The sequence below is a fragment of the Thunnus maccoyii genome, chromosome 7 (genome assembly GCF_910596095.1).
Source record: "Thunnus maccoyii chromosome 7, fThuMac1.1, whole genome shotgun sequence".
Classification (NCBI taxonomy): domain Eukaryota; kingdom Metazoa; phylum Chordata; class Actinopteri; order Scombriformes; family Scombridae; genus Thunnus; species Thunnus maccoyii.
The window spans coordinates 12307256-12326942 of NC_056539.1; the positions used below are offsets into that span (position 1 = coordinate 12307256).

The 19687-nt window shown below is 42.1% G+C and overlaps 2 protein-coding genes across 2 annotated transcripts in view; one reads left to right on the top strand and one right to left on the bottom strand.

Moving 5' to 3' along the window:
• The window catches only part of unc13a (unc-13 homolog A (C. elegans)), a 42467-nt gene extending 37846 nt beyond the window's left edge, over positions 1-4621 (top strand). The window contains exons 39-41 of the mRNA XM_042415737.1: positions 130-222; positions 1197-1356; positions 1458-4621. Of these exons, the coding sequence (XP_042271671.1) occupies positions 130-222; positions 1197-1356; positions 1458-1746 (542 nt within the window). The 3' untranslated portion in view covers positions 1747-4621. The remainder of the gene's footprint in view (positions 1-129; positions 223-1196; positions 1357-1457) is intronic.
• Positions 4526-19637, bottom strand: si:dkey-110c1.10 (unconventional myosin-Vb). Its single transcript, XM_042415742.1, has 35 exons — positions 19517-19637; positions 18742-18852; positions 18425-18593; positions 17092-17236; positions 16784-16940; positions 16530-16673; positions 16285-16366; positions 16018-16125; positions 15732-15844; positions 15379-15647; positions 15211-15292; positions 14610-14750; positions 14285-14416; positions 14023-14106; positions 13783-13896; positions 13571-13668; positions 13380-13466; positions 12090-12410; positions 11569-11725; positions 11193-11432; positions 10888-11097; positions 10667-10760; positions 10384-10532; positions 10057-10272; positions 9811-9911; positions 9577-9694; positions 9169-9265; positions 8834-8956; positions 8324-8475; positions 7968-8057; positions 7574-7706; positions 7191-7488; positions 5890-6064; positions 5711-5791; positions 4526-5626 (listed from the first exon to the last, which is right to left on the bottom strand). Exons 1-35 carry the CDS (start codon positions 19541-19543, stop codon positions 5465-5467), a joined length of 4980 nt encoding a protein of 1659 aa, XP_042271676.1. The 5' UTR covers positions 19544-19637; the 3' UTR covers positions 4526-5464.
• Between the last annotated feature and the right edge of the window lie 50 nt (positions 19638-19687).

Below are 19687 nucleotides of genomic sequence, written 5' to 3' on the forward strand. Positions count from 1 at the left end.
GGAGCAAACTTGGATCAGAAGGCACAGTGGCTTGTGTTAGTGTTTGGTCTGCGATAGGAGCACAAAGACTCTATGTTTTCATATTCAAGGGTGTTAACATGCCCCCTCGTTCTCTGTCTGTCCCGTCAGGCTCTGGGGTGGACGATGCTGTGGGAGAGGTGTCCATCCATGTGGAGATTTTCACTCACCCCAACACTGGAGAGCACAAAGTCACAGTGAAAGGTAAAGAAGATTTTTTTTTCCTCTTTGGTTTCTCCTCTGGAAATCGAGTAAGCGTGCTCATTCAATTTACGTGTCCATTTACTGACTGTGATACAGAGCTTTCAGCCATATCACTCAATCTTCAGCAGACTGAGTTTGCTCAGTTGTCATGGAGATAGTCTTAAAAATGCTATGGATGGAAATAAAGCTCGTTTTAGCTCGCTTGTCAAAACCATCTCTGTGACAGCTGAGAAAACTGCTGACGAAGACAGTCTGATATGGTTTAAAGCTCCAGAAAAAGCCAGTAAGTGGACTTTTTATGTTTGAAAAACAGTAGCAGCATTTTTAAAATAATAACTAATAACTGATATATACCCCTGGCCAAAAAAAGTAGAAATAAGACAAATAAAAAGTTCTCCAACACTGTGCAACAAGATAAACACAACCAAAATCACATAGTATTATTTGGTAGTATCCCAAATATCTAAAAAAAAAATCTAATTTGACAAAGGACAGTGCTGTAATGAGCCTTCAAACAGTTGGAGTTACCAATAGAAAGAGTTGAAATAATTTCATGAATAGTTCCATTAAGAGCACTTATTCTTTTTCCACCCTTATGGACAGTTAAGCATAATAAATCCTGACTTTAACCAGTCATTTTCCCCTACTTTACAAAACATATAAGAGTGTAAATGATTTGTAAGAAGACAGGTGATCTAACAGAAACAAATAAGTCGGATGTCATATAGATGTACGACATTTCCATGATAGGGCAGCTACAACTGCTTTTCAGCTGCCAAAAAAATATGACTCAGTGGTAAAACAACTGAAAATGTGGCCTGAGGGAGAACCAGCATTTTCTTGTTCTGAATTTTCTATCTACTCTCTCCTCTGTTCCACATTTTCACACATTGTCTCCACACAAATCTCTCTCACCCACCCACACCTTCCCTCTCTCTTTCCTTCCCCTCCTTCTCTCTCTCTCTCTGCCTCAGTGGTGGCTGCCAACGACCTGAGGTGGCAAACGCAGGGAATATTCCGGCCATTTGTGGAGGTCTATATCATCGGGCCTCACCTCAGTGACAAGAAGAGGAAGTATGCCACCAAGTCGAAGAACAACAGCTGGGCTCCAAAATACAATGAAACCTTCACTTTGTGAGTGATAATAGTGATACTGATGGGTTGTTTCCTTTTGAGGTTGTTGAGAATTACCACATGGAGGTGCTTGTATAACTTGTGTCTCCTCTCCACCGCAGCACCCTGAGCAACGAGGTGGGTCCTGAGTGCTACGAGCTGCAGGTGTGTGTGAAGGACTACTGCTTCGCCCGAGAGGACCGCACCGTGGGCATGGCCGTCCTGCAGCTGAAGGATGTGGCCTCCAAAGGCAGCGTCGCCTGCTGGCTGCCGCTGGGCAAACGCATCCACATGGACGAGACGGGCCTCACCGTGCTGCGCATCCTCTCCCAGCGCAACAACGACGACGTGGCCAAGGAATTCGTCAAGCTCAAGTCCGACCAGCGCTCTGCAGAGGAGGGCCGCGGCTAAGAGGCAAAACCCCAATTTAAAACAACCTGTCTGAAGCTCGATCAGACGTCACCTACTACTGCCCTGGAGCTCTCCTGAGCCACTGCTAGCCACTGCCCTGATGATCCAGTGTTGTAAAAGCACACATAAGACAACAGCCACCACACATCCAGTGCTGTAAATACATTCATTTGAGTGGGAAGGACGCAGTGTAAAAAAAAAAAAAAAAAGAGCATCACTCTAGTTTTCTTCAAAAAAAAAAGCACCCGTGTCTTTATTGTTACAGATATTATCAGCCATCTTTTTGAAGAACAATGCATAAAGTTTAATCATAGAGCATATAACTACTTACCTCTATCAGTAGAGGTCACTCATGCCATTACATACTAATATTACACACACACACACACACACCTCATTTGACTGGTAAGGGTGAGAAATATCTTGTAGCCTTTTAACGTTTTGGCTTTCTCTCTCACTTTTCTCTGCCTTTTTTTTATTTTACCCCACCTACTTCCCAGCTCCTCTTGTCCCTTCCTCTGGCCCTGCACCTGCTCAGAGAAGGGACCGCAAGTGCCAACAGATAATCACTGAAATATGCCAAGACCAGCCCTAAGCACAACAGGACCAACTGTCCAACTGACCCATTAACGACGACAACAAACGGCTGCAAGGCCTCAAAACATTCCAAATATCGGGAGGGTTACACATATTGGGAACAAAGCACTATTTAGTTATGATACTTTTAATTCAAATATTTATTTACTGGTTTCCAAATGATATTAATATTTAAGAAATTCTATATATAATCATATATGATATATGACAGACATATGTAAAGTTATAATACAGGATTATTCGATGGACGTGTGGTACTTGAAAGATTGTCTTTGTCTGTCTTTATGTCCGTCTACCCTGTAACAGAGCACACTGCCTGACACCCTCAATGCCTTCTGTCTCGTTGACCCTCGTACAGTATGTCTGTCTCCTATATAGCGACTGTATGGAGAGATTCATCTGATGAAAACAAGCCTTCAAGCACTGTGATTCATCAGAATATATATGTGTGTGTGTGTGTGTGTGTGTGCGTGCGAGAATGAGCGTGTGAATGTATGATTTGAGCACGTGCGGAGCTCATAACGCGCGTTTGTATAATGTTGACCTCATGTAGCCGCGTGTGTTGCCCGTTACCTGCAAATGTAATCACAGAAAGCTGCCACAAAGCAAAGAGCATCACACACAAAGGGGGGTTTGTTCATATTCTGATTAGATTTTGGAGATTTTTCTAAGTGTCTTTTACTTCGGGGGAGGATGCGTCTCATACCCTATGACGGTTATTTTTGTGTTACTACTAACATTCCAGACAGCCCTAAAGTGGGTGTGCAAGTGTGTGAGAATGCATGATAGAAGAAGAAAGACTTATCTTAAAACTTAACCACCTCCTTTTCTTTAAAAAAAAAAAAAAAATTAAAACGTGCTTGTAAGGAGATGATAAAAATCCATGAGACCTTATTTCGCAAAAGCAACATCACTCTACGTGGGTACAAAACCACACACCCTGCACTCTGGGGTGAGCACAAATCACCGATGATCCACCGCCATCCCATGATCCCTAATGATCCAGCTGCAGGTGCTGTAACCCTGATCGAGAAGTCAGACCTCTTCTAAAAAGGGCTGCAGAGCCAGACCACACCGGGTCTGGCGCTGACATTTAAAAGAGGGCCTACAGTTCAGTCTGTTACTCTTAATCGGTGTAGAGTGAAGAGTTAAGCACAGGGTCTTTGCTGCACCCATAATAACATGTTTATACTCTGATCTTTGTTTCTGCTTGTTTGTCTTTTTATGGAGTTACACATCAAATCTTTGAATCATTTGACAGTTATTCAATTATTGATTACATTAGAATTCAATTGATTCTGTCAAATTCACATGCAACTAACTGTTGTGAATTTACTAACAGTCCAGCATGTCTCTTAATTCAACTTCTATTTTCACCTTTAAAAAAAAAAAAAAAGATTGATTGGTTTCTTCATCTAAAAGGGGTTTGTATGTTTGTCAGGCCAAGGAAATAATGTTGATGATTGGAATCCTTAGGATGACAGGGTGTTTTTTTTTTTTTTTCTATTTCATTCAACTGATGAGGGCCTCTCCCCCCTTCAAAGCACTTGATAGTTATCTGACTACTTCAACAGGCCCACTCAACAAGGTGTAAGAACTGAACTCTATGCATCTAATCTATAAAAAAATCTATGTAGACAAGTCATTTTTTTGAAACAGTCTTATAATGTTTACATTGTGGATTATTCTTCTTCTTATATCAGCACAAGTGTTTTTGTCTGATATGTTGTAAATGCTGTCTCTATCGTAATGGGCCAAATATCACAGCTTTAGTAGAGACTGAAATTTGTTTGTGCAGCTTCTCAGCACAGACACCAGGAACAGGAAGATCCGATTGTTGTCGTGGGCATTGTAAATAGCTCGGATGTCACAAACACATGTCAGACTATGTGAAGTAAAGTTTGCTGCTCTTTTGTAGACTTGAATTTTGCTCTGGGTTGACGGGGCAGTTGGGGAATTATGTGTGTGGTTGCCCAACTGGATATGTAGCTATTATTGAGAGATATATATGAAGGATGCGTACACACTGGAGATGTACAACTGATTTGAAAAATGTGCACAAAAACTGATCAAATGAGCTGAATTAGAAGCTAGTTTCTGACATTTACACTGGTTATACACTAAATCTAATCATGTTGTGTCACTCTCTGGTGTGTACAGCGTATTTTATTCAAAGACAATATCTGCACAGTCTTTTAATAACTTTAAAATCACAGGAACACAACTATCACATCGCTGGAAATGCCACGAAAAAAAAAATCTTTATTTATTGCTGTCGACAATGATACTTAGGTGGAGGAAATCCTTCCTCGTTCAGAGGCTCAGTTTGCGTGTTTGGGGGGGTATTGAGCTGGCATGTGCAACTGGAACGCACACAGAAGTTTAAGGACAAGGACAGATGTAGAAGCACAACGAAAAGCACACCGACACAAGCGGACAGACATGCATGTACTGCTCTGTCCAGCCGACCAGGCCACAAGGACATCCGCACAGTGACGCCGGGTCCTGTACTTCCAGAAATGGTGCATGATAGGAACAATAAAACATAAAGAAAAAAAATGTTACTGTGCCAGCACGCATAATTATTTGATGTTATTTGCCAATCGTTGTCTCCTTTATTTTGATATTTCATTATTGTTTTCTATTTTTCAAATGTTTGTGAATATATAAATATGTATTACTGATGATGTGTAGTGGTACAAAGTACTCGCATGGGAATTTTTTTATACACGAGATGTTTCTAATTTTTTGTTTTTTTTTTATTCTGGTTGTTCTTATTGGGGGTTGAGGTTACAGGGACTGCAGTCTCATTGTGTTCCTGCTTCCAATAAAATATGAGAAAAAAAAAGCTTCATTTCATTGCTTGTTTGTCAAACTGTGTTGCTGCTGCTGACTACATTAACATCTGTGTCATCTTTTTTTGAGAAATTTCAAACTTCTCCATGAGCTACCTGAGATGTAAATCTTTTGACAGAGCTTCTGACCTTCCAGAAATCCCTCATCTCTCTGTAGTATTCAGCCTAATCCACTGATAATGAAGAGGTTAGTTACACATAGAGTCCCTTTGAAATAGCTCAAATTATTACATCTCCTGCAAGTCATGTAAATTTCAAAGGACTTTTTAAGCTCTGCGTAGAAAGGAGATCTTGAGGGAGTCTGGGATGGCTAACTGCTCGGCTTGGAGGACGGGCGGAGGCAGGTATGGGAATGTGACGGGAAACACTCTCCTCACATCCATCAGGAGCTGTGGAAGATGGCCATCGGAGCGGCCTTTGAGAAGCCCCTAGAAGAGCACAGAAAAGAGACATGAGACACACTTTCAAATACTGTATATAAACACATCAGATCTCACAGCTGTAGACAGCACCTGGACAATACGGATGAAATTCAGGGTGACTCTTTCATCAAGGTCACTGTGGGGAGTGTAGAGAGTCAGAATCTTCACAATCTGTTGAATGAAAAACAAAAAGACCAGCAGGAAGTTAAGTCTTTTACACAAAAATGTTTTTTTTTTCTCTCCGGCAAGACATAGAAAGAGAGACCCACCTGCTGACCGGACAGGGCAGTGCAGGTCTGAAAGAGTGCCTGTGCATCTGCCTCAGTCTTTTTCCCTGCCTGCAGCAGCTGAACTGCCTGGATGAGAGGCTCCAGTGTAGCCACAGTGCCCCCTGCCTGCACACCACGGCTACGCAGCCACTCCTCCAGCAGGCTCACATTGTAGCTTTAATGATAAGAGAAAGACAGGCTGATAAGAGGAATAATCCAGTGTGCAGGTAGATACAATAACTAGAACACAAGTATGCCATAATGCAGCATTTGCATTAGCCATGCAATAAAAAATATTACTTTACGATGTACAATTAATGTCACGACTGTTTCAATAGGGCATGGTTGTACTATGATACCACTATGACAATTTGTGAGGCTGTAGTATGTAGTGGAGGTGTTGTATGAATTAAATTATGTTAAGTTTTAATCATTTTATTAAGTTTTCTGATCTTAAACTCATCTATAAATGTCTAAATAACCAGCCTCCTCAGGTGCTCAGTGACCTGGTGATACCTCTCAGGGTTTCTGGCTCAGTCATCTACTGGGATTTGTAAAATGTCCTTTCATAAATCCTCACTTGGACAGACCGCTTTTTCTGTTTGGGGGATCAATATGTGGAACTCAAAGTGGATCATGACTGGGATCATTTTAACTGAACTCTTTTTAAAGAGAATCAATCATGAGTTATCTGGCGCTTGTCGTTTTATGATCATTTTATTGTATGCTTGTTTGTGAACTGTTTGTGTTTTGTGATGTTTTGTATGTATTTTCTTGCTGAGTTTTGTGCTTTAATGTATGTGCATGTGTTGTTGAGTGTTTTGTGTAGGTCAGTATGTATTTTATTGTTGAGTTTTATATATTTTAAAGTTTAAAGGCCCATCTAGGGACGGGCATTGCAAACTAGCTTATGCTATAAATGCTGAGGCATTAGTTCATGCTATATAATTGTCCCTATACAAATAAACAAAATATATGAGCTGAACATTGTCAGCTGGGAAATTAACATTTTCATGACCTCACAAGAGAGACAAATTTTGCAGGTCAGGCTAACAGTGAGTTTTTTCACTGTGAAATAACTTAGTGGAAAGTAAGGTGGTTTAAAGGGTGTATCAATTTAATTTTGGCTCGGTCCATCTGATTAAATTCCCGTTGTGTGCAAAGATGTTCTCTACTGAGAAATAATTTATTATTTTTTTGCACCTTGCTTATGAGACCTATTAAAATCTTCCATAACTGCATATATAACTTTATAAGAAAATGCTGCATGTGTTTGTGCATTTATCTGTGTATATTTCTACCGTATTTGCATGCCACGGCTCCAGTTGCACATGTCTTTCCTCAGCAGCAGGCTGTTGAGAGCCGAGGCAGAGATGAGGTAGATGAGCTGGTGGAAGGCCTGCTCCATCAGCGTCTGCGGCAGAGCCTGATGGGACAGGGCGGTGTGAAGGGCTCCCAGCTCCCTCAGCACTGACGCCATGGTGGGAGCATCACCTCCTACAATCCTGGGGTCTGAGCCCGCTCGCTTCCTGGAGCCGACCAGCTTTGCCGCAGCCCCAGACAAACCTGGGATGTTCTCACTCTCCAACATGGCAGGGACTGAGGGGGAGGAGGAGAAGGAAGAACAGAGATGAGAGGAGTACTCGAAGGAAGACCATCAGTATCTTCTTTACTAAAGTGATACCTATGATGTTTTGTAGACGTGTCTCGGTTATAGAGAGGAGCTGCTGATAGGCCTGGATACAGAGGTCACTCAGGGCGCGGATCAAGTCACTCAGGTCAGTCGTCAGTGGCACCATGTCTTCTGAATCAAGGGTCTGAAAAGTCATCAATCCAGCCATAAATTAACATTGTTAAATGTCGTGAGAATTTCTGAATGACTAATTAATGAATCCCCAACTACGGTACAGGATTTAGTTTATGTTCTATTATTTTCAGACAGTCTGTGTTTCAGGATTAGTACAAATTCTTAAGAGCTGTTATAGAAAATCATATATGATCTATGATTGTCTTTTTTCACTGCCTTTTACAGGAACTTAGACAATAAGATGTAAATAATATATGAATGTTCATCCTACCTGTTTAGGGGAGTGCTGGGTCAACAGGTCATGCAGCAGACATGTGTTTTTCAGCCACAGAGTTGTCATATCTACATCGTTACTATGTTTCTGCAGGGCGAGGTAAGAAGAGAAAAGGTTATGTTGTCACTTGGAGATCAACACAGGTGAATGAAAAATGAAAAATGCTATTTTGTGTGCGAAAAAGAGGGGATGGGCTTTCTTGTGGTTTACTTTCACCTGCGGGGACAATCACAAGAAAGTGTTTCCAGCTCTACTCTGTATGCCCTCTGTAAGTGAAAAATCTACCTGACAGGATGTGAACTGCCCTTATGCATTAAACCTCAACCATATGGCAGGTTTAAACCTCAGGTTACCTTCAGAGCTGCCTTCATGGCAGTGACAGCAGCGCTACAGAGCGAGCGTGCGCGCGCTTGATCCCCGCTGCAGTCGGCCTGGCGAACACACAGGAAGAGCACGTTGGCCGGGAGACCAGGAGGTAGAGATAGGGCGCTGTCGACACGGACGTCTGAACCACACACAGAGAGAGCAGCGATAGAGAGAGCAGCGATAGTAGAGTGTAACAAGGCCAGGTCATATTTGTCAGCTATAGAGAAGTTAGTTACAGTCAAAGTTTGTCCTTGTGAGTCACGTCACAGTTAGATTGCAAAAGGCGAGAAAAAAAGAAAACCAAGCATACAGTCCAGTTAATGTGTAAAAAAACATTCTAGTATATTTCTACTACTTTGTCTTGTTTTTGATTATTACCATCCTGCTGATTCACACAACTTTCCCAGTAAGATTCCTTGACGGTCTGGGATTTCCAAGGACCAGGGAAGAAAAAGAGGTAGATGAAGATGAGTAACGAGTGCAGGGATCAGTCTCACCTGTGATGAGGTTCTTGATGAGTTTGGTTTCATCTCTTTTTCTACATTCAAGCAAACCAGTGACTGTTGCAGGCTTCTGTCGGTACGGACAGGAGCCTTGTGTGGTCAAAGCTGATGGGGGAACTGCAACGGAAAAACAAACACAAACACCAGATTTCATATTTCATAAATACCACCTTTTCAGGGATGAAGAAAAGCAGTGAGCAGACAGAAAGCTCACAGAATTTAAGCTTCAGGTCAAAACACAGAAATCACCAAAATGATGAGTTTTCACAAAACAGCGGTGGAGAGAGGTTTGGTTCTGCGCCTTCATGGGTGATCCAATGAAATCTCACCTTGCGTCAGCAGTCGTCTGAGTGTGACAGTGTTTCTAAGTTCCTTCAGCTCTCTCCTCAGCCGCACACACTCTTGCTCTCTGGCCTCTAGTAGTTCCTGCACACACACAAACATTTTGGATGTTTTGCATCAATAAAAAAAATCTTCAACTTTTAAGTAGATTATGTCATAAGCAGCTGGTTGTACTTTGCAGACTGTAGATTAATCAAGCAAGAAATAAGTACTGGAAGATGAGGACAAAGGCAGGAAGTGAGTTTTTGGAAAGATGGGAGCATAATAAGGTCAGGAAAAAATGCAACATTAAAATATGTGAGAACTGTTGGAAAAAAGACCATTAGGACTTATTTTTTAATTCATACATAGTCATCTCTCATGCAACACAGACGAATGCTTTAAAAAGTCAATACCTGTTGCTGTGCAGCAGAAGAGGAAGAACCAGAGATTGCTTGACCGAGCTGGCACCTCAGCGCCTCCAGTTCCTCTTCCCGCTGACTGCGCTGACTACACAACTGGCTCTCCAGAAACCTGAAAAAGACACAAAACAGAGTTAATCTACAAACTGTAAATCATAACACAAGAATTTGTCGAGAAGCAAGTTGATTTACTGATAGCAAGGAATGAGTGAGTGGCGACAGACTGACTTGTTGGCAACTCGCACAGCATCGTAGGCATGTGCCAGGTCCTCTCCTCTCATCTTCACTGCTGGGTCTTTGGCTACATCCATCTTCTCCATCAGCTGGTCCTGTCAAGGCAAACAGGAACGCAGTGTGATTTTACATTTCCACTGAGCCTCAGCGAACATGAGGAAAACAATGTGGATGCTTGATATATATAAGGCAACATTTATACAATGTTTGGGTAATGTCCCAAAAAGTGGAACATTTTACCATTGGTGTTTCGGAGCTCCACACTGAGACTCTTCTCTCGAGGCAGGGAGATGTCACGCTGACCCTGCGGACCTCCTCCGGAGACGGGAAGGCAGATGGGAAGGGTGACAGGGAGAGTGGGGTGAGCGACTGGGGTGACAGCGGAGTCGGGGAGGGAGAGAGAGTCTCCAAGCTCAGACTCTGGGTGGAGTCTGTCCTTCTGTGGCCTCTGGTGCGCTGTTGTGAGGAGAAAAAAAAATACTCTCAGCCACCAAAGTTAAGTTTTATACCATAATAGTTTTTTTTTTGGGAAGTATTTTAAGTGTGCGTGTGGGCGTAGTGATGAACCTCAGTGAGCAGACTCATCTCTCTGAGGTTGTCGTATCTCTGCTCCAGTCTGGTGAACTCCCTCAGGAGACCCTGATACTTTCTTCTCTCCTCATCCAGCTCTGCCCTCAGAGCTGCACTCGCCTGAGTCACAGCCTCACGCACACGCTCTGCACACACAGAGAGGCGGAAGAAAGAAGGTGTTTGAGACACAAAGTGAGAGAAAGAAGCAAAAAAAAAATAGAGAGGAGGATGACCTCTGAAAAAAAGCAGACTGGATGATGCAAACAAAGTGAGAATGTACCCTTTTGTGCTTCTTCTTGTTCAAGCAAGCAAGCGGAGAAATCCTCTCTTTCTTTGCTAAAAGTGTCTTTTTCTCTCTGCAGGGCTTCCACCTCCTTAAAGGGTGAGAAAGAATCAACAATTAAAACTCTACTAAGTGTGCAACAAAAAGTTAAGGAAAGGAAATAAATCAAACAGTAGCACAGTTTGACATGTGTCAAGTTCTTGGGCTTATAGGCCTACTTGTGTGAGTTGAAGGATCTCCTGGGAAGCCTTTTCCTCAGCTCTCCTCCTCTCCTCCACCTCCTTCTCGCTGATGACGGGGCAGGCAGGAGGCTTCTCATGTTTCTGGCTCTCTAGTTTCTGTATCGTCACCCTCAGAGCCTCCAGCTCTGCAGTGGCCGCCTCTCGCTCCACATGCAGGGTCTCTCTCAAAGCAGAGCTCTCCCTGGCCTGGACAGATAGACAGATGTGAATATAAAATGAAATGACCTGTTGGTGCACACAGTTTGAAGTTGGATTAAATCTTTACATAACCCTTCACCCACCTCCTGGTCTGCTCTCAATTGCAGCTGCATCAGTTTGACTTCCATGCCCTTGTTGAGCTCTCTGTATCTCTCCACTGAGCGGGCTTCTGTCTTTAGTTTCAGCAGCTGTCTTCTGGCAGCTTTGCGGCGCACGCAGCACTGCATGAACACCACCGCTGCACGTACTCGCTTGTACGCCTGCCTCGCCAGCCACCCACGCACACTCGCCTGAAGCAACACAGCGGCCCGCTCCGCCACCAGCTGAGGAAAGAGAATAAGGTTAAGAACTGCAATTTTAAGGAAAAAAGTGGATAAAAAGCACACTTCAAATGGGCAGGTAGAGGTGGTTTCACTCAAGCAGGTAACGAGGTGGTTAAGGCTGTTAATGAACACTGACCAGTCTGTATCTGCGGCGGGTCAGTGTGCCCCTGGTGAAGGCCTGGATTGTGATGGTGGCCTGTCGGATCATGAGGAACAACTGTCTCACCGCCACCATGCGGTAGGTCTTCTGGATTACTAAAGCAGCCTTGGTATAACGCAGCATCAGGGCCAGACTGTAAAAAAAAGAAGCCAAGATATGTAAGAGTGAATTTTGTGTCAATAACAGACCTGGCACTGTAAAATTTGCAAGTAATGGGAAAATAGTAAGAGTTACAGTGTACAAATACATGGTAGCTCACCTGGCAAACCTGGCCACATTTGTTTTACTGAGTTAATCATTTATGTTTTTAAAAAATATAAAACATTAAAAAAAATGTAAGCCAACAAGGTTACACATCATCAGCAGTCTCTCTAAAATGGCTTGGAGGGGCTACTTAAATATTGTACAACAACTTGTGTACCAGATAAAATATATCAACCTCTTTCTCTCTCTCTCTTTCTCTCTCTCTCTCACACACACACACAAAGATCTCTCACCGTCTGGCCAGCATTCCTCTGCAGTATCTTTGTAAGGTGACCGTTGCCCAGCGGATCCTAGAGTATCTGATCCGTGTCAGCCATCCTCTGACTCCGCTCTGGATGATCACAGCAGCCACTCGCAGCCTCTCAGCTCTTAGCCTCTCCAGAAGAGCCACCTGGCCGGCCCGAAAAAATACTTTGGTCTTTCCAAAGCAGTACTGGTCCGGGTCTGGGATGAGCTGAGGGAGAGCCTGCCGGCACGAGGTCATGGCCTGCTCCTGGCTCTGAGGCCCTCGGAGAAGAACACGGTACCTGCTGAAGAACTCCTCATACGTCCATCTGAAAACACAGATTTGGTTCAGAAACAACTTCATATTTCTGTTAACACAGTCTGTGTCTTGTCTTTTTTCTGTTGAATCATATTTATTTTTCACTTAATTTAATGTAATTGCCTGCAGCAGTGAAGATTAATAAAATATAAACGATAAAGATAAACAGAGACAACACTGTTGGTACCAATCAGGGACTCATGTTGGTGCGTTTAATGGAACTTGGAAATCTGAGACTTCAGTGTTACTTTGTTGCATGGTTGGGCAAAAAAATTACATTACTATTTAAATGACGTCCACATTTGCTCATTGTTTGTTCTACTAGCCATGCATTTTCATACCTTTGACCAAAATGTGAGTAAAGAAATAAAAGCAAGTAAAGTGTCATAGTTACAGATGATCTTTATAGAAATATATATGTAATTTTTTACACCATATCAGTATGAACTAAAACAAAAGCTGCCTAAAAGGTAGGACATAAATCTAAGATCAATCAATCAATCAATTTTATTTATATAGCGCCAAATCACAACAAAAGTCATCTCAGGGCACTTTTCACATAGAGCAGGTCTAGACCATACTCTTTAATTTACAGAGACCCAACAATTCCCCCAAGAGCACTTGGCAACAGCGGTAAGGAAAAACTCCCCTTTAACGGGTAGAAACCTCAAGCAGAACCGGGCTCTTGGTGGGCGGCCATCTGCCTTGACCAGTTGGGTTGATCTTATGTTATATAAGGTACACACAAGCTGTATTAATTGTCCAAAACATATGATATCACTGGTATGATACTTTAAGATTAAGGTGCTTTTGGAAAATCCAACTCTGCTCCATGTGTCTCTATTGTCCATGACTTAAAAGAGATGAATAACACTGATTTCAGCCACTGATTGACAGGTTTATATGACTTTCTGACAAGACTAAGCTATCATACTGCCTGAGAGCTTTGTAGAAAATAAGATTAATGTCTGGAAAGTACCTGGATGGAAAACCTGCAGCGCTGATTCGAATAGTCTCCAACACTCCGCAGGCTCTCAGCTGCTGGACTGTCCTCTTTGGGTCAAACCTAGCAAGGAAAGTCTGTTAAGTCTCTATGTGCACTCATTTAACACAAAATCAATCCGTGCCTGCGCATTTAATTCTGTGAAGAACAGTCAAATGAAGGCTTACATAAATGGCTCTTTGAGGTCATTGGGTTTAATACAGCGCACGTAGTGAGGAGTGGTGCTGTTGAGTGTGTCCATTAACATCTGTAAGGACTGACGGAACTGTTGGCCACAAATAGAGTCCACCAAAGCAAAACAAAACATAATGTTAAAGACACAAAGCACAGGGATGTGCCAAAAAATGAAGTGAGCCATCAGTGAATGAAAGAAGCTCACCTGGAAGCCCACAGTCAGTTTATGTTCTCTGTGGGCTTTTTTCCCTGAGCGGATGCTTCCATTGGCCACAGAGACATTTCCCTGCTGCTGGAACAACTCAGCCACCAGCTCAGACTGACAAACACATGAACACACACACACAAGTTAGTGATCCCCTCTTCACACAGAAATGAAATTAATTTATTTGAATATTTGAATTTATTTGAATAATTAGAGATTTGAAACGTGGCTCATATCTACCTGACTTGCTTTCAGAATGTTAATGAGCTCCTCAAAGACTGTGTCTCGATTCTTGTCTAAAAAGCCATCACATTCATACTGCACCTGATGTACATAATTAAAGAAAATGTGTCAGTTCAGAGAAAGTCATACAGTGGAGGATTACAAATTGCTATGAGACTGTTATAGACCTGACATATTCAGGTATCTTATTGGAGAACTAGATTACAGATGCTGATCAATGGTTCAGAAGATCAAAAGTGTGTCGATCTCCATGACTCACTGTGTCAGCAAAGTGCAGAACAATGAAGGCGCTGTTGGACATGCGAGGTTTGCGGAAGTGAGGGTGGGGCTTGCTGGTCAGGTGCTGGTCGTACAGTTTCCTCACCCAGCTCTCGTCTGAACCTTTAGGCATCTGATTATCCACACAGACACAATGATCACAATGGTTAGTATCTTTAAAACCCATTTAAGTTCTTTAGGAAAAATATCTGTAGCTTCCTATCAAACAGCAAGCAAGTGTGGACAATATGGAGACACGTGCGTTGTATGTGTGAGAAGACATGTTTTAAACAGCAAGAGGGCAAGAGAGGGACAGCATGACTCACCCTACACTCCTCATCTAACAGATCAAACAGGCCCAGTTGTCCCTCTATGAGATTAATACACTGCTGATTGTCACTGAACTCGATCCTGCTCCAGGCCAGCTCCTCCCGGATGTACTCCTCCTGCTCCAGGTGGAACACGTGCTGCAGAGAAGCACATCACAAATCAGCAAAACTAACAACATAAAACTTGAAGATTGAGAGAAAATGAAAGCAACTGCGTTCATTTTAAAAAGGAAGTTCAAGGAGATAAAATCTAAAAATATCGACCCTGTGGGTGCATCTTCACTCTGAAAACAGACCATCACACACGTTTCCCTCACGATAGAAAGGCAAAAACAGAGCAGTACTTCCTTCTGCATTAGTTACTCTGAAGAAGACAAATCTACACACACACACACACACACACACACGTTCCTATTCACTTGAATGAGAAAGTGAATTCAAACTTTTGTCTGGGACTGTAGGTTTCTTAAATAGTCCTAAATTAATCCTAAATCAGAAAGATTTATATTGATAACTATTCATCCCAAACATTGCACCATTGCAGGAGAGGAGTATGCCACACATGCAGTAAAATCTCTCTGCCCGTCACATGACTTACCCTGTTGAACTGCTGCTGCAGTTTTTCATTTGCATAATTTATACAGAACTGCTCAAAACTGTTCCTGTCAAAGGTCTCAAACCTGCTCAAAGAGAGAGAAGACTTGTCAGTCCAACTTAAAGACATCAGAGAAATACAATACCACCAAGCTACAGCTCATTTACTCACCCATATATATCCAGCACACCTATGAAGGATGTGGCCTGTTCCTTCTGGGTGCGCAGGGCAGAGTTGAGCCTCTGGACAATCCATGTGAACAGCTGGCCGTAGATGTGTTTAGCTAGTGCATCTCTGGCTTCTACGGCCTGCTGACCAGACATGGGTTTGACCAACATCTCTCCCCCTATAGCCAGCCTGCGATGGCACAGCCAGTGGGCCATCTGAGGCCCCTCCACTCCTAACAGCTTGGAGAAGACAGCCAGAGAGCGGTCGTCTGCCTGAGAAAAGATAAAAGGACTTAGGTATACTAAAACACTACACTACACGGACGAACAGCAGAACATTAGAAGTACATTTCTTACATCAATATAACTCCGGTCAGAACTTCTCCCACTGGCTTGGATGTTGACATTTCCCAGGTGCAGAACAGCTGCCAGGATACTGAAGAGCTCCATCTGTTGGTCTGGCTGCACACCTGCAACGTAAAAAATAAAAAATGATCTGCTTTATCATCATGACTTCAGGCCATTATCAAATTAGAATCAAATCTCTCAAATTATCTCTAAAACTAACCTCAAACTGGATGTCTCTATGAATTTATATTGTGTGTGTGTGTGTGTGTGTGTGTGTATGTGTGTAATTCTCTACCCAGAACGATGAAAGCATTGCGAGTGCGCTCCAGGTCCAAAACATCATCAGTACCGGGTATCTGCATCTCTCCTCCCTGATTGGTGTAGCGGAAATGTTCAGGAGCATCTGGAGAACAAACACAAAACACAAACATGCAACATGAATACCACATAAAGACTATTGATGATACAGTTCACAGTATGTTATGGACAGTGGATGGATACAGTGTGGACACGGCAATCTTTAGAAAAACATGTTGAAGGGCCGCCTGTGATTAAGTCTCACCCAGTTTGAGTGATCTCATTTCAGGCAGCTCCCTGGAGGCACACAGTTGGTAGAAGATGTGGTAGTTTCTCTCTGCTGATGCCTTACATACATGAAAATATACAGAATAAACGTTCATGGACAGCTGCTTGAACAAGAAAATGCATGATATTTGTGGCAGAAGAGATTCTTAAGAGGAGAAACGTGAAATGTCCTTTTGGTCTGTCTGGCTGATGTGATATTTTCTTCTGTGGGGAAGAGTTTACCTGGAAGACAACCCTTGACTTCTCCAGCAGATATGTCCTCATGTTTGCTGCAATGATGTCGCCCTTCCTGCCAAAACCGATCTCAATGTATTTCCCGAAACGACTGCTGTTGTCATTTCTTGTGGTTTTAGCATTCCCGATAGACTGAGGACAAAAACACATAGCTATGTTTTGTTTATGCAGTATCTTAACAGAAACATAACTGTGAGGAAAGTTATTATTCCTCATTAAATATCTGTTTGTCCATCCGTTACCTCCATGATGGGGTTGGAAGCCAGAACTCTCTCCTCCACGCTGGTCTGCTGCGCTGCTCCTCCGACCACAGCAAAGTATCGCATTGTGAATTTGGCTGAGACTGTTTTCCCCGAGCCAGACTCCCCACTGATGATGATAGACTGGTTTTTCTCCTCCCTATAAACACAGGTAGAGTGACTATCAAATCCCCTTTCAGGGAAGTTATGCTGAGACTGTCCCTTTTTTATGAAGAAATTATATTTTAGTTTTATTTTAAACCAGTTTTCCTATTACATTGTGTGCAGTTTGTCATAACATGACCTCTGACCTGATCATAGTGCGGTAGGCCTCCTCAGCCACAGAAAAGATGTGAGGTTCCATGTCGGCCATGTCCTGACCGCTGTAAGCATCTATCACCTCCTCTCCATATATGGGCAGCTGGTCATAGGGATTGATAGCCACTAACACGATACCTGGAGGGACAGGAAAGGAAAGTTACCACAGCATAAGAATGTAGATATTGATGAGAATTAGATTTACAAAGAAAGATCATAGAAATTAAATGTTTTGCAGTAGGTTTATCATTTTTCTTTACAGAATATATACAGAAAATATTATTTTTCTTAAGGGATATTGTCATATCAAAACAATAGTCGGGTGCCCATATGAACATTAAAATAGGATTTGCTCGCTGTAATCATTCCTCCTGTTCATACTGACCGTTAGAAGATCGCCTCCAAATGTGCAAACAATGTAAGTGATGGGAGACAAAATTCACAAGCCTCATTTTGAGCAAAAATGTCAAAATGTGTCTTGATGGACAGTGTTTCCCTCCTCAGCTGTGGTGGAAGGATCGTAACAAAAATTTGGCACTAAAAACACAGTTACTTTGAGAGATGTAGATTTGACTAATTTCGATAGCTGAAGCTTCATGTTAGCTTCAAATAAACTTTTAAATACATTTTTTGTGTGGAAGGACGGCTGTGGATCACTTACATTAAAAGTGTATTATGAAGGGATGTCTTAATGGTCACTATGAGCAGGAGGAATGATTACAGCAGTAGAAATGTATCAGTGTTCATTTAGGCACCTGACATTTGTTTTAAGACAGACTTGAAACATTGTTATCTTTTAAAATAGAAATGGCAGAAGTTGTAACTCCAGCATGCTCAGTGCAAATCAAACTACAACTACAGATAAAAAGCTTTTAAAGCTTTCAAAATCAAATCAAGCAAATGTTACTCATACTGAATATAAAGTTTGTTGGGATTTAACACCTAAAAGCTTCCATTTTCATGGCAAAACTACACAAATTTAAAATAAACTAAAAAACCTTTGTTAAGATGGTCAGAGTGAGTTTTAGAAAACTCCTCTTCAAATAAATCTGCACCATTTAAATGGCAGATGAAGTGGAACTACATCTATAAGCATTTTTCACAGTGTGGGAGTTGCCTACCTGGTTCAACCTTTAAACCTCCTGTAATAAAGACGACATTATGAGCTATAATCATGAAACCAGAAGCTAACAGGAGCTGCCTGTTTCTGTATGTTTGCCAGCACACATTTCCAGGACCGTCTGTCACCCATGTTGTCCTTCTTTTGGTTGGACAATCATTCCTGTATTAGCAAGATTCACTCATATCTCTGTGTCGTCTGCTCACCACAGTATGTGTAGATGCTGCTGTAGTCCAGGAATCGAACTCGGAGGTTGTGCAGGACAGCAGGCTCATGGAGGAAGCTGAGAGCAGTAAGGTCATTCTCACCCTCCAGGATGTCCGGGTTCCCCAGCGGTGGGAGATCAGTGGGAGACACTGCTGGGTAATGCACCTTCTACCAATGGAGAAGCGAATTAGAAGTCCTTGTTGTTGGAAGTTTAATTGTTTTAAGAAGAAAGTGGAGCTTGATGGGATGATGTTTTATAAGAAGCATGATCATTCACCCTGATTTCTGGATAATATCATGGTATTGTGTGTCTCACCTCTCCATTAGAAAGCTGTAGGAATAATTGTTTCTCCCCAGGATTGTAGTCCTGGAGGAGCTGAGCTGAAACCCAAACTGCTTCTGGGTCAGGAATCCACACACTGGCTCCCTAGTAAAGGAACAGACTGCTTTAGTTATGTGTTCAACTATAAACATGTGTAAATCAGTTTAAATGGTAAACACAAGTTAACACACTCAACATACACTGGACCCATTTGGAGCCCTGGAGAGAAGAGATTTTCATTATATGTTTCATTTTATGTGTGACACTGCTCAGGTACATGTCACACTTCCTGGCCCCACCCAGACGAGATATTTGTCACCCATCAGCATAAAAGGCTCTTAAACAGTGTTAAAAATTAACACTGGTCTTCCTACTCTAAATCACCTACATAGATTAGCCATTATCTCCCAGCAACAAGTCTAATTTACTTAATAATGTGTTAGATTTACAAAATAAGTCCACACAAGCACTGTGAGTATATTTGATTAATACAGATTGATACATTATTGACCACCAAGCTTTGAAAAATCTATTTACTGCAACTTAGTGGCTCAGAAACACACAGAAAAATCAAAACAGGTAAATACTCATGGAATCAGTTTGTGCACTGAAACAAATTATAAAAAAAACATAAAACCCCTCATACATCATTAGCAATGTTTATAAACCCAAAATACTTAATTTTATTCTATTGACCCACAAACCTGCAGTGAAGAATGATAAAAATAAACTTTAAAAAAATCCACAAACCAGTCTAAGTCAGTCTTACCTTGCTGTAAAGCTCCAGTGTTGCCATTTTAACTGCTTTGAGAGATACAATATGAGGAGGTAATCGTTTAAAACATCAGGAAGGGTGACATCTTTGAAAGAACAGCTGGTATCCTCTATCTCATCTGCAGAAGTGCCACTTTGTGTGCAGGTGACTATGTTTGCACTTTGT